Source organism: Vicia villosa, linkage group LG6, assembly GCF_029867415.1.
Source record: "Vicia villosa cultivar HV-30 ecotype Madison, WI linkage group LG6, Vvil1.0, whole genome shotgun sequence".
NCBI lineage: Eukaryota > Viridiplantae > Streptophyta > Magnoliopsida > Fabales > Fabaceae > Vicia > Vicia villosa.
Window position 1 is genome coordinate 83,770,328 of NC_081185.1, and position 22,847 is coordinate 83,793,174.

At 34.1% G+C, this 22,847-nt stretch overlaps 1 protein-coding gene and 1 long non-coding RNA gene across 2 annotated transcripts; both read right to left on the minus strand.

The window, feature by feature from the left end:
• Window positions 1-3,029, minus strand: LOC131611782 (uncharacterized protein At3g17950-like). The gene is made up of 4 exons (XM_058883664.1): window positions 2,889-3,029; window positions 2,509-2,652; window positions 2,165-2,317; window positions 1-764 (listed from the first exon to the last, which is right to left on the minus strand). Exons 2-4 carry the CDS (start codon window positions 2,518-2,520, stop codon window positions 402-404), a joined length of 528 nt encoding a protein of 175 aa, XP_058739647.1. The 5' UTR covers window positions 2,521-2,652; window positions 2,889-3,029; the 3' UTR covers window positions 1-401.
• An 8,221-nt stretch (window positions 3,030-11,250) lies between these two features.
• LOC131611783 (uncharacterized) lies at window positions 11,251-12,383 on the minus strand. Its single transcript, XR_009287132.1, has 3 exons — window positions 11,918-12,383; window positions 11,626-11,706; window positions 11,251-11,480 (listed from the first exon to the last, which is right to left on the minus strand). It is a non-coding gene; the product is annotated as an uncharacterized LOC131611783 (long non-coding RNA).
• Window positions 12,384-22,847: the final 10,464 nt, after the last annotated feature.

Sequence of the window (22,847 nt, forward strand, 5' to 3'; positions counted from 1 at the left end):
TTTTATGGAAGCAATTTTTTTATTCATATCATATGGAACTAAAGACAATTTGGGACAGAATGGAATAGAAAATATAACATCCTAATAATGCCTTGAAATTTAGCTACCAAACAGAATAATCTCCCCAACCAAATCTTTGTTCCTATTGCAATCGACAACCACAATATATAGGATTTTAAGGCTTCTGCAACATGCGGCAACTCCAATTTTGATCGCATCGGCTGAATTTTATGACAGTATAAATATAAAGATTCGCATCCTAACAACAACCACGACTGCAAGTACAATTTAATACCACAATTCTAAGTGAAATATACTAAAATGAGTAACAAGAGATCATCATTTATTGAGTTATTATCCACACTAACTAGAGAAAACTATTGGTGTTCTGATTCTATCCTTCAATCTTGGTGACCGACTCGGCTTCCAACAATGAGTGAGTTTGAGTCTTGAATAGGTGAAAACCCATTTGGTATATTATTATAACTTGTAAGACATTGATTCCTTCTGTAAGAATTTGCAGCTTTTCTCTCGGCTTCAAGGTAATGACCAAGAGAGTGAGCATCATTACCAATCACTGCATCAGTACATAGCTTTGAACAAAGCGAAAACAACCAAGGCTTCTGCTTGTGATTCTTCTTGTTGTCCTTTGAGTTATCCATCACTCTTCCCCTGCTTGACCTTCTTGAGAGTTCGAGGAAGCTCGAGATTCGAATGAGGCTGCCTAGTGTAATGCTCTTGTCGTGGAAGAATGATCCTGTGGACTGTACAAAGCCATGTTAAGTGAGTTTGGAAAAATAACATATGAATGATGCTATAAGAAAGTGGAATAGATTTCCAAATTTTAATTAATATTTGTGAACATGTCATTAGATGGTATAGTAAGTAGATTAACGGCTTATATTTTAGCACACGAGTTTGAACTCACGATTTCACATAAAATATTCTCACGGCCAACCATTGAGTTGTTACAATCGGGGACGTTTAAATTGTATTAATATAATTTTTGTACAATAAGGGACCGCATAGGCGGGGTTTTAAAAAACGGGCAGTTAGCGTGATAATGGCTGCGACAAAATGAATCGGAAAGTGCCGATACCAATACCTATACCGTTATTAATCATTTTTAAGATAAAGAACAAATGGTAATTAATTCAAACCGCAACGGCCCAACCAATGTTACAACACCTTTACCGACCAAAATCACGAAAGCTTTTACGCGACTGCAATGCAACCGCGTCTGTTATTTAAAACCTTGCGCGTAGGTGCAACCCTTACAAAATAAGGTATTAAGAATAAAAATAAAAGATAAGGAGCCTGATGAAAACTTTGAAAAGATAATCAGTTGAAAAAAGTATTCATATGATCTTCTCTGTTTGTGAATTTTGGTGTTTTAAAATATCATTGCTTCTTTCTCACACTTCTCAAAAGGATGTTTTCTACACATTAAGAATGTTTTTCTTTAAAACATATGCATAATCTATAGAAGACTTTAACTTTCAAAAAAGCATGTTTTGAATTCATTAATCTAACAAACCAAATACCAAAAAAAAAATATATATTAAAGTAAAATTCAAAGTCACATTCTGTAAAACAATGATGTGCTAGTCCATGCTTTGGACCCCATTGGAACCAAGCAATTATGTATATTTTTTGTTGTTTACATGCCAAAGAAGAGAAGGAACTAAAAGAAAACGACAGGAATATGAAGTTTCCTTTTCCTATTCAATGTTGGTTTTGGACTTATTCTAAAGCTAGAAGCAATATCTTCATCAGAGAAATAATAATGAAAACAAAGTACATAGTTAAAAGCCATGGTTATCATTATAACCACAAACCAGGCTGAATGATAGAAAGAGTAAAGTATCTCAAATTAAAACAAAAAAGTGTATATCATTGTGTTGAAAGAGAAGTGCCTCAGTGTCAGAGTCATACTTGAGTAGCCATTATTTTTTGTACCAAAATAGTTATTGTGTCAAGATATCTACATAGCTCAAAATATTTAATTTTTGAAAACCGGGCCGGAATTGGTTTAATCGACTCAACCGCAGTTGAATCGGACGATGATTAAATAAGTATCGAAAACACGAAAGACGACTCGACCGTTGTTGAGTTGATTATCGATTGATTGGTCAAATTTTTAAGATTAAAGGAAAGTACTAACCTGAGTGTCAAGATCTGATGAAGAATAAGTTGAAGGTGCGGGAGAATCAGCTGAAAGCACAGTGCTAAATGAAACTGAACCAGAAAAATCACCATTCCTCACCAAACCAATTCTAGAATTCAATAATCTCAATCCCAATGGCCACCCTTCTTCCTGAATCAACCCCCAAAAAAGCCACCAAAATAGAAATAAAAAACAAAAACCAGAATCTGATAAATATTCTGAAATAAACAAAACCCTCAAAATGAATCAATCAAAAGATACAAACTTTATGAAACAACTTCAAATAAAATCAACATCTATGCATTGTGTGTGTGAGTGTGTGTGAGAGAGAGAAATGGTACCTGTTGAGCCATAACTGTTTTTTTCTGAACAAAATGGTGCTACTTTTATGAGCTGAAGTATGAATGTGAAATGAAATACTAACAAATTTGACTCAGCAAACTCACTTCAGACAGAGAAGTTTCATCTTCAATATCATACACCTTCTACCAAAAAACAACACTTTAAAAGGTTAAGTTTAACAAAAAGTAACAACATTTAACATAAAACAATAATGTTACAAGTTTGACATATTTTCTTCATTTGGGTCAAACTTGAGCTTGACATTTAATCAAACAGAAAAAAGACAGAAGCAGTTAAAGTGCATTCATTCACATTGGGTTTGATATGAAAGTTGCAAATGAAATAGAGAGAAAGTGATAAGATGAGTGTGACATCTTACCAAGGGAGTGAAGAATCTCTGGTTTTTGATTTGGAGGCAATGTACAAAAGATGATGATGGAAGCAAAAGAGAGTTTGGAATATTTTGGTCCAAGTTTCAAAGTTGAGAGAGAGGGTCAAAAAGATGGCAACTTGAATAAGAAAGGACAGAGCAAGTGAGATTTATTATTTTAATAATTTATAAATAAAATACTAACAAATGTCTAGTATATTATATTTGAGGAATCAAATTTGATAATAATTTTAGAAATTATATAGTAACTTTTGTAAAAATTAAAAAAGATTCACTATAAAATCTTTATTTATTTATTATTATTCTATAACAAGTATTTTAATATTATTTATTCAAATGACCGATTTTTAATAATAATATATTTATCATTATTCTTTTATTAGTATATATTTTGGATACAATTACTATTCTTCTTGCTTTTTTTTTGGATTAGAAACTTTTGAGAATTCTCAATATTCTAATCATCTTTCTTTACGATGGTCGATTCTTCATTCTAAGTCGGAGACACGACATTAAGTATCTAATTTGAAATTGTCTTAGAGCATCTCCAATGGGAGAACTTATCTTGGTTGCTTGTGTTATATTTTGTGGGTCCAAATTGTCACATTACATATAAGCAATCTTTATGCAATTTCAACTACTTTTACTCCAATGGTAATTATAAATAAGCACCATATATTTGACCCCACCAATTTATATTATTTTATTTGTACTACAATTTAATGACAACTTTTCGATTGAATTGGTTCAAAAATAATAATATTTAATGTTAAGTTCCCGACTTTTAAGATTACTTCATGAAGCTCCATCTCTTTAATTTAAGCAACCAATGTTGCCACATCAGCACACTCCAATGGTTAAAAAAATAAACAACGGAACTTAAGAAATAAGGAATGAATAAGTTCTCCTCATTGGAAATGCTCTTAGTTGTCTCTTTTTTTCTTTCTATTCTTATCTTTTAATGAAGGGTTAGAAACAGTCTCCTTTTCATCTTGTATCGTGAGGATGGTTTCTAGGACATCAACAACTAAAACCTTATTTCTCATAGTGTCACCACCAACACTCAATCTAAGGAAAATAAAGCCTCTTAAATATTTAGAAGAAGATTAGTAGCCAACACTTGTTCTCAAATAAAAGGATTCTCTGCCACTAGAGGTCCCAAACTAATGTTCCATCCTCTCAAAAAGCAATCTCTCTCAATTTCCTTGACTCTAAAAATAAGATAGAGTTTAGAAAATCTAAATTTAAGAGGGATTTTCTCACCCAAGGGTCATCCCAAAAGAAGGTGAGAAGATCATTTTCCACCTTCTTTTGCATGCTATCCACAAACCAATTAGAGAAAATCATGAGATCAGAATCGAGAATAAAAACTCTTTTCACCAGGTAAAATAAGATCAATAACTAAAAGACCTACCTTTTGAAAGAAGATGAAATTTTAGAAAACACTTAGAGGGGGGTTGAATAAGTTTTTCTTTTTTCGTTCGCAACAACAATAGACAAAACACAGTTATTTTTATCCTGGTTCGTTTGTAACTCAAACTACTCCAGTCCACCCGCCAAGGTGATTTCGCCTCTCACAATCGAGGACTTAATCCACTATAATCAAAACTGATTACAAATGCACAACCAACTATCGTGACTAACAATACAATGCACAAGCCAACTGCAAGTGACTAACAATACAATGCATAAGCCAACTGCTAGTGACTAACACCTCTAAGATTAACTAGTCCTAGCCCTCTTGAGAAATCTGACCCAATTGGTCTCTCAAGGAACAATTACAAAATAACTTCAAATAATTGTGTTTCAGATTGCATCTAATAAGCTTTAATCACAACTGTGATTTTTCACCAAGTTTTTAGTACAAGGAGTATCAACTCAGTATGTTAAAATAAAAATATTTTTCTTCAGCGTAAGAGTTCACGTTAGCTTTGATAATGTTCGTCGTTACTCCACTTCTTTCTTTTTCAAGTGATCTTATATTTATAGCTTCAAGTATTTGTCGTTATCTTGATCTTTGGAGAGAGCATTAAATGCTTGCGTGTTTGTTTTTTGTTTTTGTTTCTCTCAACGAACTGCATGTGCGTTGCTTCTTTAATCAACCTTGGGAATTGTTCCATTTGAGTGCTTCAACCATCTTTTAATCATTATGTTTTTAACGACATCTTATCTTGATTCATAACTTTGCATCTATTCATAACTTGTGTTCTGACATGTGAATATAACTTCTTATAAAATTTGTCTACAGCGGTTGGTGCATTTAGAAGTTACTTTATTAGAACTTCAGCGGCTTTTCCTTTCAGCTTTTGTTCAGCTTTACATAATGTTCATGTTCTGATGGTACTTGTATTAGAACATCTTTTGAAATGAGAAACATACAATTTGAGTACCACATTTACTTATATAAAATTTATTTACTTGTTATCATCAAAACACTAAGATATGATTTGAACCAAATTATGTTCTAACAATCTTCCCCTTTTTGATGATGACAAAATATTTAAGTTCTGATCAGAAATTTTGTATATAAGAAGACAATCTCCCCCTGAGATGTATAATCTCCCCTTGAAATAAATACTTAGAAGAAAAAATTTAGAAGATAACTTCCCTGAGTATATTTTTCTCTTCAGCGTATCTCTTCAGAAGGTTAACTTTTTCAGAAGTTTTGCTTGTATTTCTTTTCAGAGCACTTCCTTAGAAGATCTATATGATTCTTTTTCAGAACATTATTTTCACATGATTTTTCTGCAACTTTCAGAAAAATAAAAAAGGTACACTTGTTTGTACACTTGTCAGTAACTATTTAAAATTTTAGTCTTTTAATTTTCAATATCAAGTCAAAATTTCACTACTATTTCTCCCCCTTTTTGTCATAACTCAAAAAGCGTAAATAAAGTAAATAAGAAGTAATCTTGTGCATAATGAGTAAAAATGTTTGAGGAGTTGAGTTCAGGTAAGGTGTTATGGTATCAAAATAATTAATGTTCGTCCCTTGTATCAATAAACAAAATGCAGAAACAAGGAAAATTTTCATTAATGATAAAAGAAAAGAGTACATTCACTAATAACAAAAACACATAGAAACTTCTAATAGTTAATGTCAAAATCTTCACAAGTGAAGGAAAAGTCTTCACAAGGCTCAGCAAACAGGACTTCATCGTTGTTTGGAAAGTCTGCATTGCGAAGGATTTCCACAACTTTTGCAGACTCGAATAGAGTTGAGAGGATGCGACCGTAGGGAATGTAGAAGTTCTGACTGCATTTGAAACCCAAGAGAGATTCTCTCAAATGACCGAAGATGATTGCAGGAAGGTTCAATGGTCGTCCTTTTTCAAGGCGGTGAATGAGAAAACGATCTCTTGAATGTAAGGTTTTATGAAAGTTTCCTCGAGGCAGTAGGTGTAACGCCCGAAAATTCGATTATTCGCTTAATCTAGACGTTCAGAGTGTTTAGTGAAGTTTTCGTATTTTGAGACGATTTAGTCGGTATTAGTCCGGGATAGCGGATTGATATTTAATCAAGAGTTTTGATATTTTCAGTATTAGAAATATTATTAGAATAATATTTGAAGTTTTGGGAATTTTCTGAGTAATTAAGATTAGACCGGAAATATGATATATTGGTCGAATTTGGATTGTCGGTGTTATTTTAAAAAGCGTATTTGAATTTATTAAGTTAAAAGTCGGATTTTAGTTGGACGGTCGAAGAATAATATTAAGAATAATATTATTTACAAGTCGGAATTTATTATATTGTTGGAATATTAATTAAAGGTGATATAATTGATTATTTGAGTTATATATTTTATTGGGTCTAAATTGATTTTGTAGGATATTAAATGAAGAGAAAGTTTAAAATCTAAGCCCAATTAGTTTTATATTAGGGTTTTAGAGATTTAGAAAGAGGAGAGTTGTCATAATGAAGAAACAAGAATAGAAGAGAAAGAGGCAAGTCTTGGAGAAGAAGAAGAAGCTTGGAGATTTCTACCCATGGTGTCAATTGAAGGTGCAATTAGAGACCCATTGAATTGCTTCAATTGATAAGGTAAGGGTGGGGTTCTCTTCCTATAATGGGGCCTATGAGCAATTGTATGTTGGGAATTAGGTGTGTAGATTTATTGCATTATCTTGTGTTGATTGATTTATGTTGATTGATGATGTTCATAGAAATTGAAATTGAGAAGTAATGTTGTTGCTGATGTACACCTTTATGCTGCTGTGAATGATTTACATTAAATTATTGTCTCGCCAACTGGTCTTCATATAATTTTAAGAGGATCTTCAGAATCACCAAAGCCACATTTATCTAACTTACATAAAGTTATATTTAATATACTAGCATGTATTTGAAGGAATATTCTGAAATTTATTTGGTGAAGATTATTTTGAATTTCATTTCATGTGTGCTTAATACATGTAAGATATGTTGTTTCTATTCCTCCATGTTTCCCATATAATATTAAGTAGGATACTTATATATTAATGGTATAGAATGGAGAAGAAACATCTCAGTGAAGTCACTGTTTTTGTTTGTGCACTGTGTGATGTTATTTTGTTGGTTCTCTGCTTTCTCATATATGTATTGGTTTGCTTATGTTTCTAAATACTATTACTTAATATAGGCAATGGTATATTATAAATGGAAATGAAATATAGATTATGAAATGAATGATAATTAGAAATAATAGGATAGGAAGTGTATAACAGTATTAGATATAAAACTAATAAAATACAAAACAGTTCCGTTTGAACGAAATAGCTGAATTAAGGGGTAAAATTAGTTTTCCGCAATTTGATGGAAATATACGGGGTAGCTAAGTTTAATTAGTACATTAACATGGTGGTGTTATTTGTTCGTAATTGTGATATTAATCGGTCGATTAATTACTGGTTGAATTAATGTCCAATAAGCCTATTTAATTGGAATAAATTTGAACTTAGATTAACTATTCGGTTTATCGGTAAATTACGATATCTTGAGTATGTAACCAAATAAATTGGATAATCGGTGAAGTAATTGAATTGTGTCCAATTAACCGGTAAAGAATAGAATTGTATCTGAATGAACCAGTTGAGTTGTGTTTTTGGTAACTTAGAAGTATAACCCGAAAACTCATAAAGTCGTGAATATTAAGAATTTAATCGGAAATTAGATAACCGGTAGTGACGCGGGATATATTTGATTACTTAGAGATTACTAGGTGAATAATTTTGGTCAGTTGATAGTGGATTAGCGAGTTAGTAAATCGACTAATTTATAGAGAATTATAAGACTAATTTGACTTGGCTTAATGTGTCGATTTGTTGTGATGATTTTGTCGGTATATGAAATTATATATTTGTGGTGTTACGCCGAAACATGATGATGTTGTGATGATTTTGTTAATATGTGAAGTTATATGATTTGTGATGATGTGTCGAAACATGATGATGTTTGTGATGATTGGTAATACGTGATGTTGTATATATTTGTGATGATAATTTTGTGACTAAGTGAAGATGAAATATTATAGTGACGGGAATTACCTCGTATAATGGTAATTGATTGTGATATAGGCTTATGCCTCGTGACGATATGTGATTGTGATGAGTAAGTTGTGTTGTCTTGTCTGTCGAGTCACATTGTATATGCATACTATGTGACGGCCTGGATTGGAAAATTAGTGACGAAGGCTTATGCCTTGTGCCTCAGATTCAGGCGATTGGTGACGGGGGCTGAAGCTTCGATTGGTACCACATGCATATACATGAGTCATGTCCCATGTGTCTTATGTGATTCATAGTTGTGACGTTTTGTGAATATATTGTGATTGTATTTGGTGACTCGTTAAATGATCACTACGCCAAACAAGACCTTAGACAGCGCTTTTTTTGGCTTTAGACAGCGCTTTAAAGCGCTGTCTATTCCAGCGCTGCTGTAGGTAAAGACAGCGCTTTTTTTAAAAGGCAAGCGCTGCTAAAGGCCCCCCTAAGCCAGCGCTTTTAGTTTAAAAGCGCTGCTAAAAGCCCCACTAAGCCAGCACTTTTAGTTTAAAAGCGCTGCTAAAGGCCCACCTAAGCTAGCGCTTTTATTTAAAAGCGCTGCTAAAGGCCCCCCTACGGCAGCGCTTTTAGTAAACCAAAAATTAAAAAAGAAAAGCTACTTTAGGCAGCGCTTTTAGTGTAAAGCGCTATCTAAGCTATACAATTTTTTTTATATAATTTACTTAAAATTGCGCTGTTTGAATTATATATTTTATATGCACCTGTTTTTTACACAAAATAATAATAATAATAATAATAATAATAATAATAATAATAATAATAATAATAATAATAATAATAATAATAATAATCATAATCATAATCATAATCATAATCATAATAATAATCATAATCATAATCATAATCATAATAATCATAATAATAATATCATTGTTTGGAAATATACAAATGAAAATTCAGTAAAAAAATTAATGATGAAATGATAACATACAATCACCAGTTAACTTATTTACATTCTTTGATAATATACAATCAACTGTTAACCTATTTACATTCTTCCTAACATAGTATATTCTACCGATGCAACACCGACTAACTTAGCGCCGAAACTGTAAAAAAAAGAATACAAACAACAACTCTACCAAAGTTCATACAAATACATAGCCACACATACATGTCTACACTTACCAAACGGCCAGCCCATGACATTTGAATGGGTCTCAGGATGTTTGTCGTAGCTGACAGTAGACAAAACATGAGGCTCGGAAATTGATTTTATTTTCCCTTCTCTAACTGTTTTAGAACTAGCAGCAGTGAAAACCCAAGGGGCAACATTAACAACACTTCCAGTGGTAGGTCCGTCATTTCCGGAAGAAGCAACTAGCAATATATTTCTAGCAAGTGCATGAAATGCACCTATTGAAACCACATCAGTAAAAACTTCTTCAGAATTTGTACCAGTACTTTCACCAGCAGAAATCAAATCAACACCGTCATTAATTGCTTGATCAATGGCAGCTAATACATCCGCACCAAAACAACTAGTAGCATCAGTTAAAGACCAGCACACTTTACAGGTTGCAAGTCTTGATAATGTATGAGTCCCGTGACCTACAAAGTCACGCGCTGTTTTTACGCAATGCCATGAACGCGTAGTGTGAAGTTTATGCTCTTTAATCAAAAACACCGATACCACCTTTTCATTTTCTGCACATAAATAAATATATGTGTGTTTTGAAAACAAATTTATCATTATTATTAAGTTGAAAATATAATAAAAACATTCTTGCAATTTGTGCAGCTTCTTCCTCTTGAAGCATAGCTGCAAACCCATTGATTTGTTTATTGTATGAATAAATAATTGCTTCTTTTGCATTCTCCTCACAGTCACAGTCAATAATCAATATATATGACTTTATCAATCAATTTCAATACAAGAAAGAGCTTAATTAAGTAGAATATTGCAATGGTTAGTTTTGTTACTTTATATACCTTCCCATGATTGAAGCTAGTAAATCATAATGAGAAGTTGTAGCAATTTGAAGGTCAGCAGAGGAAGGAGTTGGACCATGAGAATGTGCTCCCAAGTATACAATGTAACACTGTAAATTATTAGGATAATAGTAAAAAACCAATAGCATATCAAATTAATGAATCCATGGTCTTAAGAAGCAAAATTGGATTACCTTTTTGATGGCATGAACCTGATTGAACAACAAACTGAAAATAAAAAGAGATGAAAAAAGAAGGTGATGAAGAGATAAAGTGGAGCAACCCATTTTTCTGATTGTGGAATGTGTTTGGCTAATTCCTCTTCCATTTTTCTCATTATGATTTACTAGCTTCAATCTTGGGAAGGTATATAAAATATAAAAAAATTAATCGATTCAATGCATTGAAATACAAACCATGATTTTGTCCATTCAATTCGAGTTTATTTTCTTCATTATGCTAATCAAATCACCATGTATTTATCATAACATCAACCATTGTTTTGACAACTTCAAAAATATTATTCCTTTTAGTTTTTTCTGATTGAGGATAGATAGTTTAAGGCAAAGGTTAGGAATCCCTTTTTGGCCCTTCCAAACTAGGTGGCAAGCTTGGAAACCATCTACAAGGTAACCCAAGCTCATACAAGATTCCACGTGACAGCAAAAATACCGAGCAGAATTCAAGCTTCTAAGCCTCTTAACATATAGCAACAACAAAATCAGACTTTGAGATTAAACTGTAAACATAACAGTAAAACCCTCGTATGCTTCAAAAAATATCATAGCAGTAGAAACAATGAGGTACAAGAAGAGAAGAAAATTCAACACAGTAGCTTATAGTTCTACCATAGGAAAATAGGATCGGTCAACTAAACACGCTCTTCATTCTTCATTTGTTTTTTTACCTTTGCTTTACATTTTCTTGAAAAATTAAATAAATTAAAACAGTTTTCTACAAAAGTTAAATTGAAAATATGTACTGTACTAATGCTTGAAATCAAAAACTGACCTTGGGCTGCTGATCAGGCTTTGGAAATTATCTTATGTGAACATTAGCAAGCAATAAGATCAAATGCTCTCTCTGATTTGTAACATTGTGCTTCTGAATTACGTATAAAAATATATTAAAACCAAAAGAATAAACAAACAAATCCAATTCAATTAATTAGTGGTGAAGTAGTTTTGAAAAACAAAATTGAAGATTATTTAAAGAAATAAGTAACTTCGCATTTCCAGATTTTGTTTACCTGAAATCCGAACATCGACCCAAGCCAATCCAAAATGTCTTCGTCTTTTTTTTCTTGTAGTCGTTAGGCCAAGGAAGACCCCTAGTGCAAAATGCAAAATCACAGAAAATCAAGCTCCAACTCACGGATTCAACTATTTCTTCAAAATTTTCAGAAACTAAAAAACACGATGGAGCTCAAGACCAACCACAATTATACATCATATCTATTATCTGGCCAGCTAACAACATATATAGAAGCTTCAAATCATCTGAAACATGCTAGAGATGAAAGAACTCAGATTTGAACTTACCTCTTGAGAGTGAGAAATAAACTCACTCAATGCCTCTGAATAATGCAAGAAACCCTTATGATTCTTCCTCTTGAGCTTCAACAAAGTGAAAATGATAGGAAGATTGCGACTGGAGCTTCTTCGTCGGAGAAAAAGAAACTTCCAAGGGAGAGGCTTCTTCGTCGGAGAGAGTGTTTGCAGAAAAAATGAAGAGAAGAACAATTTTACTTTTGTATAATACTTAGCTCGTATCCTGAAATGAGAGTGAGGGGCTTCTTCGTCGGAGAGATTGTTTCACCGATGGGGTTTCTTCGTGTGAGAGAGGTATGAAATCCAAATCGATGGGGTTTGAGAGCTTCTTCTTTAACTGAGATGGAAGGAGTTTCTTACGGCGGCGGTGTGAATCGATTTTGTAACGGCAGCGGTGAGAGAGAAGTGAGGTAATGTTAGGGTGAGAGAGAAAGAATGGTGAGAGGGTACTGTTACGGTGAGAGAGAGAAAGAAACGGTGAAAAACTCTAAATCTAATTTCATTAGTTTTTATTTTGTTTTATTTTTTTATTACTATTTACTGTAGCAGCGCTTTTTAGGAAAACAAACACTGGACCTATGGCAGCGTTTATAAAAAACGCTTTGTAACGGGGGCCTATTCTAGCGCTTTCAAACAAGCGCTTTCTAATGTGAGTCTATGACAGCGCTTTCATAAAGCGCTTTTTAAAGTGTACCTTTTAACAGCGCTTTTACCCAGTTTTGTGTATACATCCCGTGTTTTATTTTATTTTTAATGTATAGCAGCACTTTTGGAAATAAGCGCTGTCTAAGTGGCGCTGCCAAAAATTGTTTTTGGCGTAGTGGATGGAAGTATGTGAAAATGTGAATTTATGATTTTATGAATAGTATGATAATATCAATACCTCTGAGTGCAATTAACTGAATATGTCTGGGTGACTTATATGTGATGTTTTTGTGACTAGATGTATAACTTATATGCGGTGATGTTTTAGAATTAGAATTGTGATTTATACTTATGATGAATTGTGACTTGGCTTGCAAAGTAAATGAGATATATTTATAATTGATGTGAATATGACGTGTTGTGACTTGTATTAAGATGAAAAGTATGGGAGATTTGTGAGTTAGTGAAGGTATGAGGAGTATGGCAATATTAATACTTGCGATGTGATAACTATATATGCCTGAATCCTAATATACAATTTATCATGCGCTCACTTATATGATTTGATATCTCACCCTTCTCTCTTGTTCGCCGTTGCCTTTATATTGGTAACGTGCAGGTATTCAAGTATGAAGATATTAGTTGCCGTTAATCGAGTCGGTTGTCGCTCTGATACGTAGCACTCGGGGGGGACGACTTATGCTGTTTATGATACTGTTGTTTGTCGTTTTATCTTAGCTGCATAAGATTTTATTGACTCAAAGATTGAGAATTATGATTCCGCCATGTCCTAATGAAAGAAGTTATTCTGTTTTGAAAAGTATATTATGTTGAGTATTTGTTTGATTGATTAAAGAATGTGATATGTATTCGCTAAATGCAATGATGTGATTTATTGTTAAATGAATATGTGACGCCTCATTTGCTTGTCGAGAAATTTTTAAATACTCTGATATTTTCCGCATTATAATTGCCGGGTAGAAATGGGGTGTTACAGTAGGTTGAGGAGAACGAGGCGAAACAATACCCTTTTTGTAGGAGACAGAAAGAATAAGAAGATTCTGAATCATCCCAGGTAGCCATTAAACTTTTCTTCTTTTTAAACTTTTTCTTTGACCTTTCTTTTAGTAGCTTAGGACATTCATTTATGTAGTGTCCTGGTTCATTACATTCATAGCAGACGACACTTCTTTTGCTTGACTTCTTGCGTCCAGAGGATTCTACTTTATCTTCTGATCTTTTGTAGTTTCAGAACTTCTTTTGTCTGTACTTCCACATCCGATTGATTCTTCTTGAGAGAAGAGATAACTCATCTTCTTCTTCTGAAGTAGAGTCTTCAAAGCTTTCTTCTTTAGCCTGAAAAGCGTTAGTTTCATAATTTTTAGTAGATTTAAGAGCAACAGACTTACCTGTCTTTTGGGGCTCATGTTCATCAAGTTCTATCTCGTGACTTCTTAGTGCACTGATGAGTTCTTCTAAGGATATACTATTCAAATTTTTTGAAACTTTGAACATAGTGACCATTGATGCCCATCTTCTGAGTAAACTTCTGATGATTTTCTTGACATGGTCTGCTTTGGTGTATCCTTTGTTCACAACTCTTAGGCCAACAGTCAGCGTTTGAAATCTTAAGAACATTGTTTCAATGGACTCATTTTCTTCCATTTTGAAAGCTTTGTATTTGTGAATGAGAGCCAGAGCTTTTGTCTCTTTTACTTGAGCATTGCCTTCATGAGTCATTTTGAGAGACTCAAACATATCATGTGTAGTATCTCTATTTGTGATTTTTTTTCATACTCTTGTTTTAAGATAGCATTGAGCAGAATATTTCTAGCTTTGTGGTGATATTTGAAATCTGCTTTTGTTGTTTGGTCATGATCTTTCTATCAATCTTATTTCCTTCTTCATCTACTGGATGTGTGTAGCCATTTAAGACCACATCCCATAAGTCAGCATCTTGACCAAGAAAGAAACTTTCAAATCTATCTTTCCAGTATTCAAAATATTCTCCATCAAAGACAGGAGGTTTTGTATAGTTGCTGTTGAAGGTTATGAAAACACTTAGAAGGGGGGGTTGAATAAGTGGTTTCTTTTTCATTCATAACAACACACAAAACACGGGTATTTTTATCCTGGTTCGTTTGCAACTCAGACTACTCCTGTCCATCTGCCAAGGTGATTTCGCCTCTCTCGATCGAGGACTTAATTCACTATAATAAAAAATAATTACAAATGCACAACCAACTGTCGTGACTAACAATACAATGCACAACCAACTGTCGCGACTAACAACCTTGCACAAACCAACTGCTTGTGACTAACAACCTCTAAGACTAAGCTAGTCCTAGCCCTCATGAGAAATCTGACCAAACTGGTCTCTCAAGGAACGATTACAAGTTAACAGTAGTGTTTCAAATTGCTTCAAAAAGGTTTAATCACAACTGTGATATTTCACTAAGATTTTAGTACAAGAGATATGAACTCAGAATAGAAAAGATAATGTTCTTCAGCTTAAGAGTTCTTCGTTTGTATATGAGCAAACTTTATATGTTCTTCGTTTTTCTTTTATATATCAGCTCGCACTTTTCTTTATAGAGATTATCCTATATATATAGCTACAAGGATCTGTCCGTTATCTTGATCTTTGGAGAGAGAATTAAATGCTTGCGTGTTTACTTTTTGTTTTTTCTCCAACGAGCTGCATGTGAGTTGCTTCTTTAATCAACCTTGGGAATTGTTCCATTTGAGTGTTTTAGCCGTCTTTTAATCATTTTGTTTTTAACGGTATCTTAACTTCGTCCAGAACTTTGCATCTATTCATAACTTCTGTTATGTCTTGAGTATAACTTTTAATAGAGTTTTTTTCAGCAATTGTTGCATTCAGAAGTTACTTCATTAGAACTTCAGCAGCTTTTCTTTTCAATGTTTGTTCATGTTTTGATGGCACTTGTATTAGAGCATCTTCTGAAATGAGAAACATATAATTAGAGTACCACCTTTACTTATACAAAATTTATTAACTTGTTATCATCAAAACATTAAGATATGATTAAAACCAAACCATGTTGTAACAATCTCCCCCTTTTTGATGATGACAAAACATTTATGTTCTGATCAGAAATTTTGTATATAAGAGAAACAATCTCCCCCTGAGATGTATAATCTCCCCCTGAAATGTATAGTCTCCCCCTGAAATAAATATTTAGAAAAACTTAGAAGATAACTTCCCTGAGTATATTTTTCTCTTCAGCGTATCTCTTCAGAAGATTTGCTTGTATTTCTTTTTAGAGCACTTCTTTAGAAGATTTGTATGATTCTTTTTTTCATATGATTTTCCTGCAGCTTTCAGAAACAGAAAACAAAATACGGTACAACAATTCTTTGTATATTTGTGAGTAACCATTTTTAGATTTTATTTTTAATTGTTAAACCATATCAAGTCAAAATTTCACTACTATTTATCCCCCTTTTTGTCATAATCAAAAAGCGTAAAAACAATAACACTCATAAATAAAGCAAAACAATATTCATAGATGAGATAAGTGCAACACAAACAACAAGAATTCAACAACAACAGAAATAAAGATTACAAATATAAACACACAAGAAAATGTCATAAGAACAAAACACGAGAAACTAGGGTTGACGGGGGACAAGTGACATCAGAAGATTTTTAATCTCATTCGTGTCTTCTTCTTGCTTAGCCATCCAGGACTTGATTTACATGTTCGTCTCATCTTGCTTGTCTAGACGTTCTTTGACACTTGCATTCTCTTTCTTTAGTTCTTTCAGCGTTTCAAGCACTAGAGAATTTGAAGCAGAAGTTAAAGCAACATCAGAAGCTCCAATCATTAGAGGAGCAGTTACCATGTTGGACACTAAGGAGTCAACATCTACCATTAAGGTAGGTATTTTTCTAGGAGGAGCAGCCTTGGGCACATAGGCAGGAAGGGGCTTCAATAAAACTAGAGAACAAGAATTTTTCGTATCCATAGGGTCAAAAGGTAGCCTTAAAGCCAAGATATCATTTACTACAGTTAAGACTAGATTCAGACACTCAAACAATTTCTCAGTAGCATAAGTACGACACACGTCTTTGAGTTTGAGAGATTCAGAGTTAAATCTCCGTCTGAATGCATCCCAAAGAGCTTCTAAAGCAATTGGACTTGCACTGTTTGCATAATCAGTCTGTAGCTTTTGAATCCAATCATGCATCTCTGTTTCAAAATTCTGAAATAATGTTTGAACATCTGATGGGATGAGGTTTGGAATTGTTGTGGGATCATCAGATACATTTATGTCAGAATGTTGGATTGGTTGAGGTCCAGAGGTGGACATTGGTGAGTCATGTGGTGAAGGTGAGGGTGAGATGATATGGACTTCCGGTGAGGATGGGATGGAAATGTGTTCTGGAGAGGGAGTGGGAGGTTGTTTGGAAGACTCAGGTATTGTAAGGATGTTGTGAGTTGGGGTCTTAGGAATGGTTGTAGCTAACGGGCTTGTGTAGCCAGGAATGTCCCATGAGCCTGTGAACCACTTATAAGGTTGTGAAGTTTGGGTTGAGATTTGTGGTTGAGGTTAAGGCTCATTTTCAATGAGAAGTTGAGGTTCTGCTTGTGAGGATGGTGGAGGTTCTGTTTGTGATGTAGGTGAAGATTCTCTTTGTATGGGGGTTGGAAGTTCTGTTTCAGATGGGATTTGTGAAGTGTTTGGATCAGTTTGTTGGGAAGCAGGAATCAGAGTTTGTTGTTGGTTTTCAGGCTGAGTGATTGTTGTGGTTTCTGGTGATTGTGAGGGCTCAGTTTGTTCTGGTGGAAGTTCAAAGTTATCAATATCATACAACATTTGTACAATGTTTTGGTTTTGTTCTAGATTTACTGGAGGATTTGTGGGGTCTATTTCAGGATTTGAAGCATCGAGATTTTGTTTATCAGAAGTTTGTTGTGACATTGGTTCCGATGATGAAGGTGGTTCGGATGTATGAGATACAGATGGTGAAATTATTTGAAGTGAGGGCAGTTAAGTTGTTGGAGATGGGAGAGGGTCAGAAGTTTGATGTACAAGGGATTCAATTGTTTGAGATACAAGCGATTCAGATGTTTGAGTTGTTTGATGTTCTGATGTTTGGGGTTGTTCAGATGTTTTTATATTTTTAGAATTGACGATAAAGATAGAGGTTGAAGGATTACCTGAAGACTTTTTCTTCTTTGTCTTCTAAACTTTGGGAGCTCTCGTGGAAGTGCCTTCTTCAACAGCTTTCCTCTTCTTGGATTTCTTCTTTTTGTAAAATATTTGTAGAGGGTTGTTTCTCCCTTGAAACCATGCTGGGTCAATTGGTGTTCCATCCCTCTTGCACGACTCAAGGAAGTGTAGTATGATGTCAGGAGTGTCTCCAGTGTTGAATACAGGAAAGTTATCAATCTGAACTCTTCTTGTTGTGATGAAGCTTGCCGTGTAAGGAGTGGGTTGACTAATACTTTTTTCAATGATGTTCATCTTCTTTAAATTCTTCCCATTTAGGGCTTTTCCACATGTTGGGTCTAACTCTTTCAGCAAGTTGTCATCTTCTAAATGCGCTATCAGGCCATTCTCTGTCAGAATGTTTGATATTAGTCTTGAAAGAGGGATCTAATTTTTCTTGCCTTTAACCTTTCGATTTCTTTCTTCTTCTCTGGTTTCCTTGACACGAGTCCATAGATGTTTGAAAACGATATATGGTAAATTGATCTTGATATTTTTACCGAGGCAGTATAATAGGTATTGTTGGTCGGTATTGATATAATCTGAAGAACTTATTGCTTTTCGGTGGAAGATACAACCCAGGAAGATTTTTGCCCAAACCTGGTAATACTCCTTCAAATATTTGAATTTTGAAGAAGCTTCTCTATTTTTGAAGATTTCAGCATAAACCGGTGATATATCTGGCTTTCCATCAACAATGCCAATAAATCCTTCACCTTCAAAACCTATTAACTGTCTTATTAGGTTTTCGGTGATAACAATCTGCTTACCCATGACGAATGACATAATCGCTTTTAGCGAAGTGACCGCATGAATCCAGAATTCTTTAACCAGGTGAGGGAAGACTGGTCCAATCAACCTGTTAAAGAAGTTTCCCCAGCCTTGAAATTCAACTAGGAGGGAATAAATCATGCCCATTTTCTTTGATGTTTTCCAGATCAACCATGTATTCGCAGATCACTTCCAACTCATTCACGAGAAGAAGCATAGTCTTTCGTGGTTCAACGTAACTCTCAGTTTGAGGATTGCTCGTTGTAGCACCAAGATTTTGTTGAGAGGATGAAGCAGACGCCATTGATGAATGGTTGAGGTTTCTTGTGAAGAGAGAAAAGGAGGCAAATGATATATAGGGTTTGAAAAATCGAAAGAGAAAAAGTGAAATGAACGGTTTCAAAAACTATTTATAGAGAGGACACTTGCAGTTAGCACATAATTAATAAAGGGTTTTAAATAGATAATAAAAGATTTTCATCAAATATTAAAATCATAATCATGGCAAACATTTAATGAATCTGACAATTAAGGGAGGGAACGTGAAGTGATTGGAACAGTTACCTAGGGGTTTCGTCACCATAACTTGCACGCGTGACCTTCTAGAATTTGAACACCTGTTCAAATCCTAGGGTTAGTGTGTTACAACGTTTTTATGTGGTAAACTTATGAACCGTATAAGAAATGAACTTCTGAAACATGTAAATCAGATGTTTCTGACTAATTTTACTTCTAATGATGTTGGATTCGTCATATCTCAAAACTTTCTTTCAGGTATGACATCTTCTGGATGAGCTGAATTTAGTCTAGAAGGTCTTTTGATTGAGTGATCCTTAGAGTTACTTAGATTATCCATAGATGTTGCATTTTGATGATCTTCTGAATTATCTTTTGCTTCTGAATCTTCAATGTTTATATCTTTTGATCGTTCAGAGTATCCAAGCATAAGACACTTTTGTGCCTTATAATCAAACTTTTTCTAAAGATAATATCATAGCCGATGTCGCTTAATTGACTTATAGACAACAAGTTATGTGCTAATACTTCTACTAATAAACATTAGTTGTGGAGGGAGAGTTACCATTACTAATAGTTACCTCCAAATCTAACATCTCCCCCAAATTTAAACTCCAGACTTTGGAACATAGACTTTTTTCCCGTCATGTGACGCGAGCATCCAGAGTCCAGGTACCATGACTGGTGTTTCGACTTCACTGCTAAGGACATCTGCAACATAGATAATTTTCTCCTTAGGTACCCATATCTTTTTGGGTCCTTTGGTGTTAGTGTACCTAAAGATCTGTTTGAACTTTGGTTTAGCATGAACATTTTTAGCGTAAGATGTATATTTGATATCATGTGTGTGACCAAAGCTAAACTGTGTGTGCAAGGGTTTATATGTAATGTTCATTTCATCAACCGGTTTGGGTTGATATGGTTCTTTTCCTTTAGGTGTCTCATAACCAATTCATGTTCTATTGTTTCTACTTACACCATATATCATAGAGGTCATCTTGCTTCTGTTTATACTTTTAGTAAGAAATCTTTGAAAAACAGAGTCATATTCTTCCAAAATATCTTTAGAACTTGAAACAATATCTGACTTAGAAATCTTTTGAATTTTCAATTCCTCTATAAGTTTCAGATTATTTTCTTTAAGATCATAATTCTCAGCTTTAAGTTTCTGTGTTTCAACTACAAGATTGTTTTTAAGTTTCTTGTATTTGATTTTTAATTTACTATGGTTTTCCAGGAGTTCTGACAAGCTTTCTGCAAGCTCATCTCTAGTGAGTTCAGAAAATACCTTGTCCATTTCTGAATCTGAGCCTGAGTCATCTTCTGTAGTAGCCATGAATGCTAGGTTTGCATGTTCATCTTCAGAGTTAGATTCTTCTTCAGAAGATTCCGAATCATTCCACGTGGCCATCAAACTTTTCTTCTTTTCAAATATTTTCTCTGGCCTTTCTCTTTGTAGCTTGGGACATTCATTCTTGAAGTGTCCTGGTACTTTACATTCATAGCATACAACACCTTTTCTGCTAGTCTTCTTATATCCGGACGATTCTCCTTTATAATCTGGTCTTCTGAGGTTTCTGAACTTCCTTTGCTTATGCTTCTAGAGTTGGTTGACTCTTCATGAGAGAAGAGATAGCTCATCTTCTTCTTCCGATCCGAATTCACTCGAGCATTCTTCTTCAGCCTGAAAAGCGTTAGTTTCAAATTTTCTAATAGACTTAAGAGCGACAGTCTTACCTTTCTTTTGAGGTTCATTTCCATCTAGTTCGATCTCACGAATTCTTAATGCACTGATGAGTTCTTCAAGGGATATAACATCAAGATTCTTTGCAACTTTGAACGCTGTAACCATTGGTCCCCATCTTCTTGGTAGACTTCTGATTATTTTCTTAACATGATATGCTTTTGTGTATCCTTTGTTCGGAACTCTCAAGCCAGCAGTCAGAGTCTGAAATCTTGAGAACATGACTTCAATGGACTTGTCATCTTCCATTTTGAAGGCTTCATACTTCTGGATGAGGGCCATAGCTTTTGTTTCTTTGACTTGAGCATTACCTTCACGAGTCATTTTGAATGACTCAAACATATCATGTGTTGTATCTCTGTTTGTGATTTTCTCATATTCTTCATGTGAGATATCACTTAGCAGGATAGTTCTGGCTTTGTGATGACTTTTGAATTCTTTCTTTTGTTTATCAGTCATGTTTTTCCTATCTATCTTTTTACCCGCATCTTCAGGATGATTGTATCCATATACCAAAATATTCCATAGGTTAGGATCTTGTCCTAGAAAGAAACTTTCTACTCTATCTTTCCAATACTCCAAATTTTCTCCATCAAACACAGGAGGTCTTGTATAACCATTGTTGTTTAATTCATTTACCATAGTGTTTTCCTTCTGGATCTTTTTCTGACACGGTTAAGTGTTTGCACCCAGAACCAAGAGCTCTGATGTCAATTGAAGGTTATGAAAACACTTAGAAAGGGGGGGATTTGAATAAGTGGTTTGTTTTTCGTTCACAGCAACACACAAAACACAGGTATTTTTATCCTGGTTCGTTTGCAACTCAAACTACTCCTATCCATCCGCCAAGGTGATTTTGCCTCTCTCGATCGAGGACTTAATTCACTATAATAAAAAATGATTACAAATGCACAACCAACTGTCATGACTAACAATACAATGCAAAACCAACTATCGCGACTAACAACCTTGCACAAACCAACTGCTTGTGACTAACAACCTCTAAGACTAAACTAGTCCTAGCCCTCATGAGAAATCTGACCAAACTGGTCTCTCAAGGAACGATTACAAGTTAACAGTAGTGTTTCAAATTGCTTCAAAAAGGTTTAATCACAACTGTGATATTTCACTAAGATTTTAGTACAAGAGATATGAACTCAAAAAGATAATGTTCTTCAGCGTAAGAGTTCTTCGTTTGTATATGAGCAAATTTATATGTTCTTCGTTTTTCTTTTATATATCAGCTCACACTTTTCTTTTCAGAGATTCTTCTATATATATAGCTACAAGGATCTGTCAATTATCATGATCTTTGGAGAGAGCATTAAATGCTTGCGTGTTTACTTTTTGTTTTTGTTTCTCCAACGAGCTGCATGTGAGTTGCTTCTTCAATCAACCTTGGGAATTGTTCCATTTGAGTGTTTCAGCCGTCTTTTAATTATTTTGTTTTTAACGGCATCTCATCCTTGTTCAGAACTTTGCATCTATTCATAACTTCTGTTATGTATTGAGTATAACTTCTAATAGAGTTTGTTTTCAGCAATTGGTGCATTCAAAAGTAACTTCATTAGAACTTCAGCGGCTTTTCTTTTCAATGTTTGTTCATGTTCTGATGGCACTTGTATTAGAGCATCTTCTGAAATGAGAAACATATAATTTGAGTACCACATTTACTTATACAAAATTTATTTACTTGTTATTATCAAAATATTAAGATATGATTAGAACCAAACTATGTTTTAACGGTTGTTGCTTTGATCAGTTGCCATAGTGTTTTCCTTCTGGATCTTTTTCTGACACGGTTAAGTGTTTGCACCTAGAACCAAGAGCTCTGATGCCAATTGAAGGTTTAGAAAATACTTAGAAGGGGGGGTTGAATTAGTTTTTCTTTTTTCGTTCGCAACAACAATAGACAAAACACAGTTATTTTTATCCTAGTTCGTTTGCAACTCAAACTACTCCAGTCCACCCGCCAAGGTAATTTCGCCTCTCTCAATCGAGGAC

Coding starts and splice junctions, on each gene's coding strand:
- LOC131611782 (XM_058883664.1), bottom strand. Junction 765..2,164: donor CATCAGATCTTGACACTCAG/GTTAGTACTTTC, acceptor GGCTTTGTACAG/TCCACAGGATCATTCTTCCA.